General features: G+C 48.4%; 1 protein-coding gene across 1 annotated transcript; it reads right to left on the reverse strand.

The window, feature by feature from the left end:
- Window positions 1-3180: 3180 nt before the first annotated feature.
- LOC138301655 (putative nuclease HARBI1) lies at window positions 3181-18632 on the reverse strand. The gene is made up of 3 exons (XM_069242168.1): window positions 18248-18632; window positions 17775-18149; window positions 3181-3275 (listed from the first exon to the last, which is right to left on the reverse strand). Exons 1-3 carry the CDS (start codon window positions 18630-18632, stop codon window positions 3181-3183), a joined length of 855 nt encoding a protein of 284 aa, XP_069098269.1.
- Between the last annotated feature and the right edge of the window lie 64 nt (window positions 18633-18696).

Here is an 18696-nt window from a genome sequence, read left to right on the forward strand (position 1 = left end):
ACCTTCCCCAAATTGGTTTAAATTGGAATGGGAATAGTTAATGTCATCCCTTTAGTGTCCAAAATCTTCCCAAAATTGTTTTAGACTGGTGTGGGAAAAGTAAGGGCCTGATTATCAATTTGGCGGTTCCGTGACCGCCATGTTGGTGGTCCGACCGCCAATGGTCTGGTGGAGTGGACTGCCGTATTCCGAGTTTCACAGTCAGACAGACAGAAGACTGCCAGTGGTCTGCCGGCACTGCCAGGCAGCACAGTCCACCATGGTGCAGAGGAAGCATACACAGGCTGGTGGAGAAAGAGTTTCCTCCGGACCCATTACAAGGTTGCACACCCATTGTGACCATGGCAGTCCAACCACCATGTAGAAGCTGGGGGGAAACGGACAATAAAAAGGGAGACACTCATCTGCAGGCAGCTTTACACGTCTGGGGCCGCCATGGAGCCATTCACAAACATTATGCCGCTGCTTGTCAAAAGACCACAAAATCAACATTGACATGGATGTCATCAACCGAACGTACACACACCTACCTGTATCATCAACCTTTAAAAACAGCTTCTAGCGCCAGAAAACACATCATTGGGGGGGGTAGGCCATGGGCAGCAGGCACACGTCTCATACAACACACACTCACCGACATACATCAACAAGGACACGTACACACACACAATATGCATGCTTTGGCCAGCACACTCACACTACACAAATACACACTGCCACACAGCTCAGGTACCGGGACACTGAAGGCTACACAACACTGTCACACACATCAACAACAACACACCTACAGCACCTATACAAATACAGCACACACAACCACATTCCACACTATAGCCAGGGACTGTCCACACATACAACACACATATCTTTCGAAATGGCATGCAACACAAACAACACCACCAATAAAGGTGCCCTGCAATGGATACACACATCACACTCATCACAGCAGAATGGAAGCACAATGGCATGCATAAAACACAGAGACACAATACACCAAGTACAACATAACAACTATACTTCCGTAATTGGGATGGGGCCATCTGTGACACACAGGGAAGGAGACTGTACTGGGACATTTAACATGTTTAACAGGACCCTCAAACAACATCTCCACAGGAGATGGCCCTACATGGGTCTCAGGGACAAACAATACCAAAACCAATTTTCATACACAACTAAACAATGGGGAAGGGAAAGCCAACAAAGCACATACAACTCCCACTGCATGGGACAGACCTCTACAGGAACCATCTGAAAGTGACACACATCAAAATAGACACATGCACAAATGCAAACAAAGCTAGCACAATTCAACACACTCCATGTCTGCACATACAAAACTCAAGATGATACACATCTCAAGAATGCATAACCCAGAGTGGGGGACACAGCTAACACCATACATGCTCACATTGGACATCACAATAAGAAATACTTAACATACCAAACAGTGCACAATGCCATTACACCACCATTGCATTCAAACACACATACCTGTACACACAACATATGCCCTTCTCCTGGGGGCAACAGCACTGAACACAAACTCACATACTGTTAACAACAGCAACTGGAGCAGCAAACAGACTCAAATAAACACAACTGCAGACACACAACAGAAGTCACTCAGGGACAACAGAACACTAGAAAGGGAATTGCAGGACAAAGGTATACCCGAATCAAAACAACTGTTGGGTTTATTTATAGGAACAAGTAAGATTGTCCAAAGACCATTGGTCAGTCCATGAATTTTGCCAATAATGGCACAATGTTGTGCCCTAACTTAAATCCTTACTGCTAAGTAACCTCCACAGGAAGGGGCATCAAGGTGGCAGACAGGCACCTCAGGGATTATCAGGGAGGTGGTGGATCGGATTGGGGAGGGGGGGGTCGGCTGGGGAGGGGTAGTCTTCTTGTTAGGAGGGGTGGGCTACTTTTTGGAAGGGGTGGGTTTCTTCAGGGGAGAGGAATTGCTACTTGCAGGGGGGCAGGGGAGGCCTTAGCGGTGGAAGGGATGAAGTAGGAGACGAGTGGGGTCCTTTTGGGTGTGGGTCAGGGTGGAGAACAGGGGTAAGGTCACAGAGGAATAGTTTTTGGGAAACACAGGGATGGTCATCAGAAGGGGGACAGGATTTGGAGGTTGAGAGAGTGGTTGGAGGCTTTGTAGGTGTGGATATCTTGGGTGCATGCTTAAGGGAGTTTTGCTTGTGTGTGGTGGATGTCTTTTGGGAGGTTGAGTGAGGGTGTTTATGTGTCTTGGGCTGTGAAGGTGCTGGGGGATGCCATGGTGGGTGGGTAGGTGGGTGAGTCTCTGTTGGGGTGGTGCCTGCAGGTATGGTGGATGTATGTGTGTCTGTAGTTGTGGTGTCTGCAGGTGTGGTGCTTGTGGTGGATATCTGAGGGTCTGCTCGGGTGGTGTCTGTAGGTAGGATGTGTGTGGTGGCTGTGTCACTGACTGTTGCTGTGGTGTCTGTAGGTAGGCGTGATGTTGTGTGTGTGATGCTGGAGGTGGTGGGGATGTCAGGGGCAGTTGTGAGTGTTGCTGTGTCTGTGGGTGGATGTTTGTGTGTGTGCCGGTATATCTTGTGGTGCATGTGTTTGTGTATGCTACTTTTATCTGTTGAGGTGGATGCGTGAGGATCTGTTTGTGTGCTTTGGGTAGGTAGGAGTAGGGTGGATTTGGATTGGAAGAGGGAAGAGGGAGGTGGAGGTGGAGGGGGGACGGATGGTGTGGGGTGACTGGCTGCCATCAATGTGGAGCCCAGAGCGGGAAAAGATCTCTGTAGGGCAGACATTGCATCATGCATGCATTCCAGGAATGCATTAGTCTGTTGTAGCTGATTTGCCAATCCCTGGATGGCATTAACAATGGAAGTCTGACCCACAGAGATCATTATCAGATGTCAGAAGTCTCCTCACTGAGGGCAGCAGGGGCAACAGGGGCTGGGGCGGAAGTCCCTGCGGCAAACGAGAAACCCACCCTCTTGGGTGAACGGGCATGGCCAACTGGGTGGGGAGCAACAGGGAGGGCGGTGATAGAAAAGGGGTGGCAGACAAAGATGGTACTGGGGAGGTCCCTGATGGGTCTGCCACCAGTAGGCCACTAGAGGAGGTATCCGATGATGAGGATGTAGGTCCCGTCTACCCCGTGGCACTCCCCTCTCCCTCCATGCCACTGGGTCACTCTGTGTCAGTGGTATCTTGACCTGTGGTCTTGTGGTCAGATGCTTCCCCACTCGGTTGTGCCCTGTCTCCTTCGCCTGCCTGTGCTGATGCTGCAAAAAGAATGAGAAATAGGGCCATAACATACACATGATAATACCTCAATCACAGCTCTGATTGACAAACAATACCATCATGACAAGTATGCTCCATCAAAATATTTCACCAAAGTGGCACTTTTATGTGCCATATCATATGCATGCATGCATGCATGCATGCCACAGGCTAATCAGGATCGCAGACAACTACAGTTGCATGATGGAAGTCTAGCAGCTACAATGATCATACAACAACTAGGTGAGCTCTTCATCCTCACAGCTGTGCCACATGCAGCAGACCACAGTTCACTTGTAGCCAACAATACTATCTCTTTGTAAAGTAACTTCCCATATTTCACACACGGTTATGCACACATCTATTTTGCACATGCATGGTGTACCAACAATTTGAGATGATGCCCATGAAATCCAGCTATTTCAGATACAATAGTGAAATATCCTGTAGTAGTTGACATTGAAATACCCATGTCACAATGGACACATTTAAATAAGTGACACCTGTCCCACTCGTCAAGGAGGTAGTATGAATGTCACTCAGATAGGCCTCACATGTGTCATTGAAAGGAACAACATTGACGTCAGGTCCAGTATGTCAGGGATAGATGACTCCCGAATACACACAAGAATGATTTAGTCAGTTCCAGGATAGTCACCACTAATGCCTGACACCAATTACAATGACATCATCTGAGTGTGTTTGTGGTACGCATCTGTACCTTGCATGTTGGAGGGACACAGAAGTTGCATGGAATAATAGAAGGACCCCAAACTGTTGTCCAATGAGAAGCAACATCACTACCCACATCATAGACATGCCAAACCTGGTATCTGTCTGTGAATGAATGCCTGAACCCAAACACATGTGGTGTCAACATCACTGCAAGTCACTCCTTGATGCATGACAACAATCAGGGACCAATCCTCAGTCATTTAACGTATACTGTGCACTTTTCCACACAATGATACATCAAGAGCATAGATAAACACAGAGTGGTTCCACAATCTGGGCCTAAATGTCATGTCCCTCATTGCTATTGCAGTCCTACATGACAAATGACACACTATGAATCATGAAAGTATCTGTCAGATAATAAACAATGCTGACACACTCCTGTCTGTGGCACTGCATGAAAAGTATCAGCATTGTAAATGTACTATTCCACTAACAGTTTTCCATGCACATATATGTAAGGGAATACAGACCATCAACATGGGTAGAAAATGCTTTGAATTTCAGAATAAGGATGTTTCCTAAAGACAAAAGGACACATGCTGGCATGTAGGCACAAGGAATGTTGACAACAGTCATGGGACATAATTCTACTCAATGGACATTCCCCACTTACCTAGGGAAAGTAGTTTGCTACATCTGCAAACGACTAACCACGTAAGCCATGTCACATCTATGCTGGGCACAAACACATCACATACTGCAGTGAGGCATCAGCACACATCATAAACTGAAGAAAACTTGCTTCTGGGTGGCAGATGTCTACATGCACATATGCCCAGACACATGGCAGAGGACAGTGATCCAAAACCCACTTAGCCTTTGTCTGTGACTTTCAGGGGAAGTGATCTGTGGGTCAGAAATTACACCGACTAAGCAAAAAAAAGTACATGAAAGATCACTGTACACAGCTATTTGTGGTCCCTACAGAGAAAGTTGTTTGAGGATTCCACCCAGGTTTCCACATCCCAGGTTCTGAAGGCAAGGTAGACCAGTTTGATACCCATGACATGTCAACACAAACAATCTCCCAGCTACTGTGTGACACATGGCTCATCCCTAATTTTCAGGGAAAGAGTTAGTACCCTACTGAATCACCTGACAAAGGGACAGGGAGGAAATTGATGTCTACTCACCCCCTTGTGGCTGCTGTGCTGCCCTGAAATGCCCATCCAGCTCCGGGTAGGCCACCACCAGAGAGCAGGCCATTAGGAGGGTCATGGTACGATGGGCACTCGGGCCACGCTGGGAGAACAGCCCAAGCTAGGTCTCCGCAATGTTACGGGCCCAGCGTCTCAGGTCCTCCCATCTCTTTCTGCAGTGGGCGCTCCGCTGGCTGTGGACCCCCAGGGCTTTGCACCTTCTTGGCAATGGTTCTCCAAATCCCTTTCTTCTGATGGTCGTTGACCTGCCTAGATGCAAATGAAAAGACAAGAAATTATGTCCACAGGTCCCAACCAAAATGGCTGAGTCACATGCATGTCAGTACACAAATTTATGATTATTCTTTTTTGCCCAAAATGCCCAAATGTGCCACAAACCAGCCACTGAGTACAGGAACATGACTATAAACACTTCCCAATCTGCAGACCTATCTACCACCCTGCTCAGGCCCTCCACTGACTAGGTAGGGCAACTGACATCTTGTCGGACATGCTCTATCAATGTGACTTAGACCTGAGCGGCCTGCGACCCACACTGGCAACAATGTTAGCCTGTGGCTGTGTCCACTGCTGTAGCAACCTGCAACCGCTATGATGACTTCCATCGGCAGTCGCAGTCAATTCACAATGTCCAGTGGAGTAGGTCAGGCACCCACCATTTTAGAGGCATGAAATGCGGTATATAGCTAAGAAAATATATCACAACTCCAAAAATGTTGTTAATAGCAATGATAAGTGTTTGTCTTGTCCTCTAATGTGGGTCCTTGAGTAGGACACCATTCTTGTACATTGCTTGACATATATGGCAGCTTGCTTTGGGGCACAGCCTCCCACCCCTCAGGTAATTTAAGTTTTGGGACATGTCACAGTCCGAGTGGCAAGTATCATGCACAAATTCTTGCTGTCCAGATGATGTGTACACATTTGTGGCAAACCAAGGGATAAACTTGTTGATTCCGTGTCATTGACAGTGGTGATGTGTACTGTGTATTATGCCCTCAACTTATGAAATGCCTTGTCACAGTTTGTCATTGACATGCCTAATGTATGTTGCAAGGGGCAAATTAAGTGATGGCTAAACTCATTACTTGTCCTACATATGTACCCAGGGAGGGGAAGTATCAGACATCCTCCTGTATACTGTCAACTGCCAGGCCTTCAGGCCATGGAAAAAAGACACATTATCCAAACAATCAGCAAACAATTGTGGATCTCTGTCGTCAGTTGGAGCCAGATCTGATTCCTGCCATTCCTCGTCGAAATATCATACCACCCATTAAACAAGTCATGGCAGTGTTACACTTCCTGGCCACAGGGTCCTTCCAAAATAATGTGGCCCTATCTGCTGGGATGTCCCAGCCTATGTTCAGTCTTTTATTTAAGGACGTTCTCTCAGTAGTGTTAAAACACCTGGACAGTTACATCCAGGTTCCCCAACCTGAGGAGTTCACCCAGGTGAAGGCTGACTTCTATGGTCTGGCACACATTCCACATGTTGTGGGAACCATTGGTGGTACACATGTTGCCTTGGTTCCACCGCATGGCAATGAACAAATCATGAACAAACAGGAAGAACTTCCATTCCATCAAGGTCCAAATTGTTTGTCTGGCGGACCTCTACATATCACAGGTCTGTGCCCATTATCCGGGGTCAGTTCATGATGCTTTTATCATGCAGAACAGTGCAATTCCACAGCTGATGTCATGACTGTTCCCAGAGAGGGTCTGGCTGGTTTGTGAGTCACATATGTCCTGTTTGTTTGTATACAATGTCTGCAGCAAAAATTTGGATGAGAGGGACTCATAGCTGTACATATGTCCCACTCCATTACAGGGGACTCTGCCTATCCAAACCGTCCATGATTGTTGACACCGGTGAGGAACCCAACTACGCCAGTGGATGTCCACTTCAACGATACCCATGGAAGAACTTGGCATGTTGTGGAGCTGGCTTTTGGGGTATTGAAAGCCAGATTTAGGTGTCTGGACAAGACAGGTGGAGCCCTACTCTACTCACCCAAAAAAGTATGTAAGATTATTGAGTGCTGCTGCATGCTCCACAACATTGCTTTGAGGAGATATTCCATATATTCCAGATGAGGGTGAGCTAGTAGTACCTCCGGATGAGGATCCAGAAATGCCAAGTGAGGATGATAGTGATGAAGAGGAAGGTGAAGTCTTGCGTGCAGATCTCATCAATCACTACTTCACTTGAGAGCAAGTATGTAATGTAATGTGATTATTGTGACTGGATGGGGAACTGTAGGGGTCAGGTTGTGTTGAGTATGGAATTTGTTTCCAATAGGCAGGGGATCTCAAGCTATGCAGTATACAGCCAAGGATTGCTTGCTAAGTCAGACTTGGAAATGTTGCTACCTTGATGATCTGCTTCGTTTTTGTCAGTCTTATTGCAACGTGAGTGGATCTACTGAAGTTTACTATGAGGTTTGGGTCATATGTATGGTTGTTGCATGCCTAAACTCCTTGTATTGTGTTTTATCCAGGTCTCTTCACCATACTATCCTTATGTGGGCATTTCAGAGTTGTGACATTGGTAGGTAGCTGTTGCTGTTCTGACATATGAAGTGGACATGGATTGATCCAGGTAACGTGGGTCACAGATATCGGATGTTTGAGTCCTGTGCCAAAGTAGATTGGACAGTGGATGGATGGAATTCTGACGTGCACAACACACTTCTTTTATGTGGTGTCTCAATTGTGTGATCATGTGCCCTTGAAACATGCCATCCAGTGAACTCCATGCATTCTCCCTTCACATTGTGTTGACAGTTATCCTATATGAACTTTGAGTAGCTGTCGATGTGGTTCCTCAAGCAGGCGACAGTGTCTGGGCCACAACACTGACATAGATTTGTGTAATGCCACTAGATGCTTGTTCCTTGTAATATGGTGGACTAATGATGAGAGACGGTTGTAATGCCCTCTGTCTGTGCCATGGCGTATGTTAAGTTGTCAGACATGTTTTTGGTATGTGATGAGGCTCTAGCTAGTGCCAAGATACACTAATTTGTTAGCCTATTCTAAGGGACAAGGTCTGACAAAGCTCTTTCTTCTGTAGTCTAGGGAACAGTACCTTTGTGATATCTAGCCCGACTCAAGATGGTTCAGCCATACTTGGCTATGACAGTCCAGACATTTTAACAGCTTATGTGCAAAACATTGTTTGTTGTGACCAGACACTTGTGTAATTGTGTTGCTAATTCTCCTCAGCATGACATATCTCTCCTTCCATTACCACCTTATGTCTTCCTTATGTGCAACACATGGGTTTACAATTCAACCTTTCAAAATGTGGAAAAATGGTAGTAGGCAGTGTTTTTGACAATCCACGTGCCTGCGCCCTTGGTAAAGCTTACCCCCACCACTGGCTCCAAGACCATCATTGTCGGAGGTGTTTTGCTGTGACTCAGAATCATGGTCTGGGGACACAATATGGTAGTCACAGTCCTCAGGACACAGGTTTGGGGGCGACTGGCTGTCTGAGATGTTGAAGCAACAGAGCTGGGAGGAGTCGATATGGTCACGGTGAGGCTCACTGGTGTCATTTGACCAGGTTGCCCAGATAGGCCAGAACCGTCCTCAATGTCCAGGAGTTGTGTCCTCACTAAGGATTGGGGAACTGGCATAGGGAGTCATATTCCTTGTGGTGGGAGGGACACTCTACTGGTTCTAGGTGAGATTGACAGGAAGAGGGGTTACCCCTAGGTAGAGGTCCTGGTTGTAGAGAGGGAGACACCCCAGCAGAGTGTGGGTTGAGTGTCAGGGACAGTCAAGTACTGTCTCAGCAGTCTCAGGATGGTGATGCGGGGTACTTTTTCTAGGCTGAATCACTGGATGGTTGGGTGAAGTGTAGTTTGGTTAACACATGTGAGGGGCTATGTGATGTGATTGCTGGAGAGCATATGTACAGTCCTTATTTTCCAGAGCTATGCCAACACCAGGTGGGGTGTGAGTTCTTTGACTCCAGGGAACTTGCACTGGAGGCAGACCTTGGGGTGAGTATCAGGGCGTCTGAAGAGGCATTTGGGGGTGCTCCTGAAAGGAGTGGTCTAGGTATTTCCCAACTAGGTGTGGTGAGAAAGGCTTGTAGTGTCCCAGGTAGGTCCCAGTGTAGTGGGATGGGTGAGGGATCCCATGTCCAGTCTCAGAGGAGAGGGAATAGGGGTGGGTTGAGGCCCAGGGTGCCCGAGATCCAGTCTCAGGGACTGTAAGATTCCATGAGTGAAAGCCAGGAGGGGAGCCTAGCCTGTACCGAAGGGCTATCTACTTAGGGGGACCCCATAGTGTCAGGAGAACTTGGAGGGTGGCTGTAGCCAGCGTCCCCCCAGTACTGGTTTCTGGCAGTGCCACTCCTAATGAGGGGGTGCAGAAGTCCAGACAGAGAGTAGAGGGGTGTTGTGGGCCCCAGTTGAGAACCTGGAGAGTCAGGGGTCAGCTCTGAGATCAGAGCTCCCCAGGAATGACCTTGGTGATACCATTTCTGGGCTGGGGGAAACAGGCTCTGCCAGGTGGGCAGAGGTCAGGGGATTGGCACCAGCCAGGCTCTCGTGCAGCCCTTAGGGAAGATGCTTCCCTTGTAGGGGGGTAGGTATGCTCCCCAGGAAGTCTTGGATTGCCAGGCAATGGTCCAGTCCTAGGGTACAGACCCTAGGCTGGAGGGTCAGGTGCAGGGGGTAAATCCTGACCTGATGGGGGGCGGTATACCCAGTCACCTCCCCTCCGGTGTGACTTCTAGGGGTACTCTTCATGGTGGGGGGTGCAGGACCCTGGGAGTAAGGGGAGGGGAGGGAGAGACTCACCCTTGACCTCAGTTCAAATCTAGGGTACTGACCCTGGGTTGAAGGGCCAGGTTCAGGGTGTCCCCCAGAGCTGGAGGGAGGGGCAACTGCTAACAGTACCCCTGTCGTCTTGGATTCTGGTGGGGTTCAAGACCCCAGAAGGAAGGGCAGGAGAGGGAAGCCTTACCCCTGATCCAGCCTGAAGGTACAGATCCCAGGTTGGAGGACCAGTTGCAGGTAAACATACCTGCACTGGTGGGAGAGTTGTGCAGGACTGCTTCCTTAAGCACACAGACAACTCTGGATTCTAGGGGGGGTTACTCCTAGTGGGGGTGTGCAGGACCCCAGAAGGTGGGGTAGGGGGAGAGAAGCATCACCCCTGACCATGGTCCAACCTGAGGGTACAGACCCCAGGTTGGAAGACTAGTTGCAAGTTAACCTCCCTGCACTGGTGGGAGAATTGTGCAGGACTGCTTCTACAAGCAGCCTGACAATTCTGGACTCTGGGGGTGCCGCTCCTAGGGGGAGGGTACAGAGCCACAGAGGGGGGACCACTGTCAGGCTGTCATCCCTGACCTGGTGGAAATTAGAGTTGTCAAAGGGTGCCCAGTACCTGGGGCTTCTATTCCCCACTCTACAATCACAGTGGTTGGAGAGCCTTGAGAGGCCCGGGCCTGGCTCTCATTCCTGACAGCTGTCAGTGGCCACTGTGGCTTGCTGTCCTGGAGGATAGAGTTACCCCGGGGGGGAGAGGAGTCACACCCGGGGGGGGAGTGGGCCACACTGCTGTGTTGGCAATGGTGGTACTATCTGCCCACTGAGATACATCTGTGAGCAAAGTAAGGATAGGTGCTGCACAGATGGTATCTGCAGATGAGGAAATGGGTTCTCCATGGGTTAGCTTAGTGGGGCCTGAGAGTATTGACAGAGAGATCCAACTAGAGTCAGGAAGGCATATAACTGGAACTTGCCCCTTCTGCTGTGGGCCTTGGTCCCTGTTCTATCACCCCAATCAGGGAAGTCCATCAAGGTATTGATTAGTCTCCCCTAGCTTTAGGCTGGTGGTGGGTTGTGTTGGACATGGCCCTTTTTACAGGGTCATCCCTAAATGTTTTGCCTCCTTCCTCCTAATTGTTCTGACCAGTTTTCGTTGGCTTTAGGACTCTGGGCACTTTACCACTGCTAACCAGTTCTTATGCACTCTGTGTAAATTGTATTGGTGACTGGTTTGTCTATGATTGGCATATTTGATTTACTAGTAAGTCCCTAGTAAAGGGCACTAGAGGTACCCAGGCCTGTAAATCAAATGTTACTAATGGGCCCACAGCACTGGTTGTGCCACCAACATGAGTAGCCCTGTAAACGTGTCTCAGACCTGCCATTGAAGTGTCTATGGGTGCAATTTTAACTTGCCAGTTTGACTTGACAAGTGTACCCACTTGCCAGGCCTAAACCTTCCCTTTTCATACATGTAGGGCACCCAAAGGTAGGCCCTAGGTAGCCCCATGGACAGGGTGCAGTGTATGTTAAAGGTGGGACATGCACTGAAGTCCTAACCATGAAATACTGCTAAATTCAGTCTTCCCTGTTGCAAGGCCTATAGGTTAACATGGGGGCTGCCTTTAAATATTATTCAAGTGCAGATTCCCTTTGAAAGCAAATAGAAACATTGAGTTTGGGGTCTCTGAACTTGCAAATTAAAAATACATCTGTTAGTGAAGTTGGTTTTTAGATTGTTAGTTTGAAAATGCACGTTTAGAAAGTAGGCATTTTCTTGCTTAAACCATTCTGTGACTCTGCCTGTTTGCGGATTGCCTGTTAGGGTCAGTTTGACAGTTGGGCTGTTTGTGAATCCTCTCTTGACAGTGACACAAAGGGGCATGGGGTGTAGTCTGCATATCCTGATGAGCCATTTGTGCTAGAGTGGAGGGAGGAGTGGTCACTTACACCTGAATGAGCTGTGCCTGCCCTCTCACAATGCAGTCTCCAACCCCCTGATATGTGTCTGGGGCCTGGCCTGGGCAAGGCAGGATCCTGTGAACAACAGAGACTTTCCTTTGAAGTTTGCCTACTTCAGAGGCAGAACATGGTAAAAGTAGTGGACCCAAAACCCCGTACTTTAGTTTTCTTCTAGATCACTTATGGAACCAAGAGGAACCTCTGCCAAGGAGAACAGCTGAAGAGCTGAGGAGAAGTGCTGCCCCTCCTGTGAATGTACTTTGTTGGGCTATCCTGCAGTTGCTGCTTCTGCCTGTGAAAGGGGACAAAGACTGGACTTTGTGGTATATTCCTGCTTGTGAAGAATCTCCAAGGGCTTGAACTGAGCTTGCCTCCTGTTTTGAAGTCTCAGAGCCATCAAAGACTTCCTCTGCCAGCACCTGGACCCTCTGCTTTGACTCCTGCCCTGCCAAGTGGTGCCCTATCCAATCCCTGGGTCTATGAAAGGTGACGTTGGCAGAACAAGAGCTGAAAATCCATGCACAGAATGCTGTGCGGGGACATTTTCGACGCACCATCTGCAACGTGGCTGATAAACGACATGCCACCAGCTTTGCAGCTAAATTCAACACTCCACCTACATCGCGTTAGGGAGATCGATGCATTATGCCTGGAGAAACGGCGCGCAACACCCAGTTGCAGCTGCTGAGAACGACGCAAACCCCATGGAGCGCGGTTTTCTAACATTGTGCTGCCGGATTTTCCACGCATCGTCCCTAGGCATCCAAGTCATCGTGAACCGGTGCGGATCCGAGGTGCGCTGTCAGGAAATCGACGCATCGCTCTCTTGTGAGGGAGAAAAACGACGCATCGCCGACCCAACCGGAGAAGAAACTACACATGACCTCCCTTGCGAGGAAGGAATCAAAGCATCACTGTCTTTTCTGACGCACGCTCGCCGGTGCGGCTTTATTTTAGACGTTAACCAGGTACTTTGTGCTAAATCCACATTTACACTTGATTTCGAGAGTAAGACTCTTTTGAAAATTCATATCTTGACTTGTGCATGTTGGATTTTTGTTGTTTTGGTCTTGTTTGATTTAGATACATATTAACTATTTTTCTAAACTGGTGTGGTGTCCATTTTGTAGTGTTTTCACTGTATTACTGTGTGTGCTGGTAGGAATACTTTACACATTGCTTCTGAAGTTAAGCCTGCCTGCTCATGCCAAGCTACCAAGGCAGTGAGTGGAGGTTAACTGAGTGTGATTCTTTTGTTACCCTGACTAGAGTGAGGATCTTTGCTTGGATATAGGGTAACCTGACTGCCAACCAAAGACCCCATTTCTAACAAGGAACATCAGCAGTTGGGAAAAAGGCGGTCTGTCCTCCCTCCCCTCCAGCCCTGAGACCAACTGTAGGAAGGTAGCCTCTTTCTAGCCTTGTTAACCCCACTTTTGGCCTGTTTGTGAGTATATGTCAGGGTGTTTTTACTGTCTCACTGTGATCCTGCTAGCCAGGGCCCCGGAGCTCATAGTGGAAACCCTATGTTGTCAGTGTGTTTGATATGTGCCACTGGGACCCTGCTAGCCAAGACCCCAGTGCTCAGAAGTTTGTGGCCTATATGTGTTCCCTGTGTGGTGCCTAACTGTTTCACTGAGGCTCTGCTAACCAGAACCTCAGTGTTTATGCTCTCTCTGCTTTTAAAATTGTCACTTCAGGCTAGTGACTAATTTGACCAATTCTCATTGGCACACTGGAACACCCTTATAATTCCCTAGTATATGGTACATAGGTACCCAGGGTATTGGGGTTCCAGGAGATCCCTATGGGCTGCAGCATTTCTTTTGCCACCCATGGGGAGCTCAGACAATTCTTACACAGAACTGCCACTGCAGCCTGAGTGAAATAACGTCCATGTTATTTCACAGCCATTTTACACTGCACTTAAGTAACTTATAAGTCACCTATATGTCTAACCCTCACTTAGTGAAGGTTAGGTGCAAAGTTACTAAGTGTGAGGGCACCCTGGCACTAGCCAAGGTGCCCCCACATTGTTCAGGGCAATTTCCTCAGACTTTGTGAGTGCGGGGACACCATTACACGCATGAACTACATATAGATCAATACCTAAATGTAGTGTCACAATGGTAACTCCGAACATGGCCATGTAACATGTCTAGGATGTCACCCCAATACCATTCTGGTAGTGGGGGGACAAAGCCATGCATCCCCAGGGCTCCAGCATAGAGCCCGGGTACTTCCAAACTAACTCTCTGGGGTTTTCTCTGCAGCTACTGCTGATGCCAACCCTCAGACAGGTTTCTGCCCCCCTGGAGCCTGGGCAGCCCAGTCCCAGGAAGGCAGAACAAAGGATTTCCTCTGAGAAAGGGTGTTACACCCTCTCCCTTTGGAAATAGTGTTAAGGGCCTGAGAGGAGTAGCCTCTCCTGGCATCTGGAAATGATTTGAAGGGCACAGATGGTGCCCTCCTTGCATAAGCCAGTCTACACCGGTTCACGGATCCCCCCAGCCCTGCTCTGGTGTGAAACTGGACCACTCCCCTGACCAGCACCTCCCCAGGGGAGGTGCCCAGAGCTCCTCCAGTGTGTCACAGACCTCTGCCATCTTGAATGAAGAGGTGTCAGGGCACAATAGAGACCTCTGAGTGGCCTGTGCCAGCAGGTGATGTCAGAGACCCCTCCTGATAGGTGCTTACCTCTCTCTGAAGCCAGTCCTCCTCTGAGGGCTATTCAGGGTCTCTCCAGTGGGTTTCTCTTCAGATAACGAATGCAAGAGCTCACCAGAGTTCCTCTGCACTTCCCTCTTCGACTTCTGCCAAGGATCGACTGCTGACTGCTCCAGGACACCTGCAAAACCGCAACAAAGTAGCAAGAAGACTACCAGCAACATTGTAGCGCCTAATCCTGCCGGCTTTCTCGACTGTTTCCTGGTGGTACATGCTCTGAGGGCTGTCTGCCTTCACCCTGCACTGTAAGCCAAGAAGAAACCTCCTGTGGATTGACGGAATCTTCCCCCTGCTACCGCCGGCACCAAACTTCTGCATCACCGGTCCTCCGGGTCCCCTCTCATCTTGACGAGCGTGATCCATGGAACACAGGAGCTCAATCCAAGTGTCCCCGACAGTCCTGTGGCCCTTCTGTCCAAATTTGGTGGAGGTAAGTCCTTGCCTCCCCACGCCAGACAGTAATCCTGTGTACTGTGTGATCTGCAGCTGCTAGGGCATCTGTGCACTCTTGCAAGGATTCCTTCGTGCACAGCACAGTCCAGGTCCCCAGCACTCTGTCCTGCATTGCTCAACTCGCTGAGTTGACCACCAGCTTCGTGGGACCCTCTGTTGTAGTGTTGAGAAGACAGCTGTGCTCAGATTTCCTGAACACCTGTTCAGGTGCTTCTGTGGGTGCTGCTTGCTTCTGCGTGGGCTCTCTCTGTTACTGAGTGCCCCCTCTGTCTCATCCTCCCAGGGGCGACCTCCTGGTATTTCCTGGGCCCTGGCCACACCCAAAACCTTCAATCGCAACTCTTGCAGGTAGCAAGGCTTGTTTGCGGTCTTTCTGAGTGTAAACAACTCCACATCCTCTAGCACGCTGTGGGACATCTTCTGACCAAAGGAGAAGTTCCTGGCACCTTCCGTTGTTGCAGATTCCTTTGCTTCTTCCACTCGGAGGCAGCCCTTTACAGGTCCTCAGGTCCAGGAATCCGTCTTCAGTGCTTTGGAGTCAGTTGTCTTTGCAAAATCCCCTATCTCAACTTTACTGTCTTTCTGGGGTAGTAGGGTAACTTTATTCCTACTTTTCAGGGGCTTGGGGTGGGGTATCTTGGACACCCTTAGTGTTTTCTTACACTCCCAGCGACCCTACACACACTACCCTAGGGCTGGTCCATTTGACGTTCGCATTCCACTTTTGGAGTATATGGTTTGTGTTGCCCCTAGGCCTATTTTCTCCTATTGCATTCTATTGTGTTCTACAGTGTTTGTACTACTTTTCTAAGTGTTTTACTTACCTGATTTTTGGTTGGTGTGTATATTTTGTATATTTTACTTACCTCCTAAGGGAGTATATCCTCTGAGATACTTTTCGCATATTGTCACTAAAATAAAGTACCTTTATTTTTAGTAACTCTGAGTATTGTTTCTTCTGATATAGTGCTATATGATATAAGTGGTATAGTAGGAGCTTTGCATGTCTCCTAGTTCAGCCTAAGCTGCTCTGCTATAGCTACCTCTATCAGCCTAAGCTGCTAGAACACTACTAATCTCCAAATAATGGATAACTGGACCTGGCACAAGGTATAAGTACCATCAGGTACCCACTATAAGCCAGGCCAGCCTCCTACACCAACCACCGAGCATATTACAGACACACAGCCAGCATGGCGGTCCATCAACTGTGGTCAGGCAATGGCAGTTGGAACCACGGTGGTCCATGGTCTACAAAGCAAAACACAACTGCACATTGGATGCATTTGAAAACAACACAGCTGACACGTATTACCACACTGGACACACCTGCAAAGGACAATATAAAACACATCCCTCCTCAAACCACAATCCTTTGCATCTACACTGCAACACACTGAAGTCAGAGCACCTATATTTTAGGAGCACATAGGAGCACATAGATTAGACTCCCCCATTTATTCCTCCATCCCATAGAACACCCTAGACACACCCTTGACCATTCTGCCCCTATCGTACCTCCCCTGTTAAGCAAGTCTCTGTCACCCCAATTGTTTTTTTCCCCACCATGTCATGTTTAACAAATCACGTTGAAAAAAATCGCACTTTCACAGATAAAGAGTTAAGAATCATGGTGGATGAAATCATAAAAGTCTATCCACAATTGGCAAAAACCCAGCATGCACCTCTTGGTAGGAAAATCGAAATATGGGATAGGATAGTCAATGCTGTAGGCACCACCCTATCAGGAATAGGTGGAACAACCTCAGGGGCAAGGTCTGTTTCTGGGTCTCCAGGCACCAGCTGCAGGCCAAGAAGATTGACGATGGCCCTCCCACTGCCCCATTGTAGCTACTACCCTGGGAGGAGAAGGTCTTGGCTATCCTGCATTCTGAGGGTTTGACAGGAATACCTGGGGGAGAGGAGTCTGGTAAGTCACAACTCTAAAAAGGTCACAAAAATGCCATTCTTCCATGAACATAAGCCACCTTTTGCCTCATTTACTGTCACTCCACTTACCAGCCCAGTATCCACCTGTGCAAAGACTACCTTTGGGAAAACCACAATTGAAGTGTAGTCACCTGGGGAGATGACATTTGCACGGTGTGTGTAGTACAGGGACTGACATGACTACAACTCCCAAGAGCCACTGTTCGTGTAGCTACAAAAAATTACACAGTGATATCATGATACTGGATGTCTATATTAGCAAAGATCAATTGAAGTGGATTCACATGGGGGGGATGACATTTGTATAGTGTGCGTAGCACAGAGGGTGACATGTCTGTAGCTACCAGCACTTCTGTCCTTCCACAGCTCTCCAACACCTAAACTCAGTAACCAACACTACCTGGAACAATCTCTGTTCACTTCATCTGTCCTAACACCATCACAAACCTGCCAGTGTCACAACTCTGCAATGCCCACATGAGGATATCATGGGGAAGGTACCTGTACAAAGAAAAAACAAGAAGTATAGGCTTGGAATCATAACCATGGCACAAATCACATTTCAAGCAACTTGAAAACCACTTACATTGCAGGGAAAGTAACAAAGCAACATCCTCAAGGTGGGGAAGTGTCAAACAGTGTATTTGGCTGATCATTGCAGAGTGTCAGCTCCTTAGCTGTTTTGTATGAAACAAACTCCACACATTCTCACAACAGCTGTTAATAACATCTTCCCGCAAGTCAGCGCCTTCCTCTTCACCACTCTCATCCTCACTTTGTATTTCAGGAGTCTCACCCGGTGGCACTGCAGGATCCCGCTCCTCTGGGATATATGGGATGTCCCTACGAAGGGCGAGGTTGTGGAGCATGCAGCATGCCACACTGATCTGACACACTTTCCCGGGCGAGTAGAGGAGGGCTCCACCTGTCCAATCAAGGGACTGAAATCTGGCCTTCAGGAGCCCAAAAGCCCGCTGCACATCCTGCCTTGTTCTTCCATGGGCCTCATTGAAGTGGACTTCCCCTGGCATAGTTGGATTCCTTAGTGGTGTCAACAACCACAGACAGTTGGGATATGCAGAGTCTCCTGCCAAGGAATAGGACAAATTTGCATCAATGTGTCCCACATTTCATGTTAGTAGCACCTGACATTGCACACACAGAACCAGTACAGATGTGACTTACCAAACAGCCAGGCCCTCTCTGGTCGCAGTTGTGACATCAGCTGGAGTATTGTGCTGTCCTGCATAGTGAAGGAATCATGTGCTGAACCCAGATAAAGGGCAAAAACATGTAAAATGTAGAGATCCACCAAGCAGACTACTTGCACGTTGACGGAATGGAAGTTCTTCCTGTTCTGATAAACTTGTTCATTGGCATGGGGTGGCACCGAGGCAACATGTGTACCATCAACGGCTTCCGCCACTTGTGGTAGGTGGGCAAAACCATAAAAGCCAGCTGTACCATTGGCTAAATCCTCACGTTGGGGAAACTGGATATAGGTGTCAAGGTGATTCAACATTGCAGAGAGGACATCCCTCAATATCAGACTGAACATAAGCTGCGACATACCAGCTGACAAGGCCAATGTGTGTTGTACGGACCCTATGGCCAGGAAATGCAACACTGACTTG

The sequence above is a fragment of the Pleurodeles waltl genome, chromosome 6 (assembly GCF_031143425.1).
Source record: "Pleurodeles waltl isolate 20211129_DDA chromosome 6, aPleWal1.hap1.20221129, whole genome shotgun sequence".
In the NCBI taxonomy this organism is placed as follows: Eukaryota; Metazoa; Chordata; class Amphibia; order Caudata; family Salamandridae; genus Pleurodeles; species Pleurodeles waltl.

Coding starts and splice junctions, on each gene's coding strand:
- LOC138301655 (XM_069242168.1), bottom strand. CDS start 18,632: ATGTCGCAGCTTATGTTCAGTCTGATATTGAGGGATGTCCTCTCTGCA. Junction 18,150..18,247: donor AGAGAGGGCCTGGCTGTTTG/GTAAGTCACATC, acceptor ATTCCTTGGCAG/GAGACTCTGCATATCCCAAC. Junction 3,276..17,774: donor AGATGTTATTAACAGCTGTT/GTGAGAATGTGT, acceptor TTCTTTTTGCAG/CATCAGCACAGGCAGGCGAA.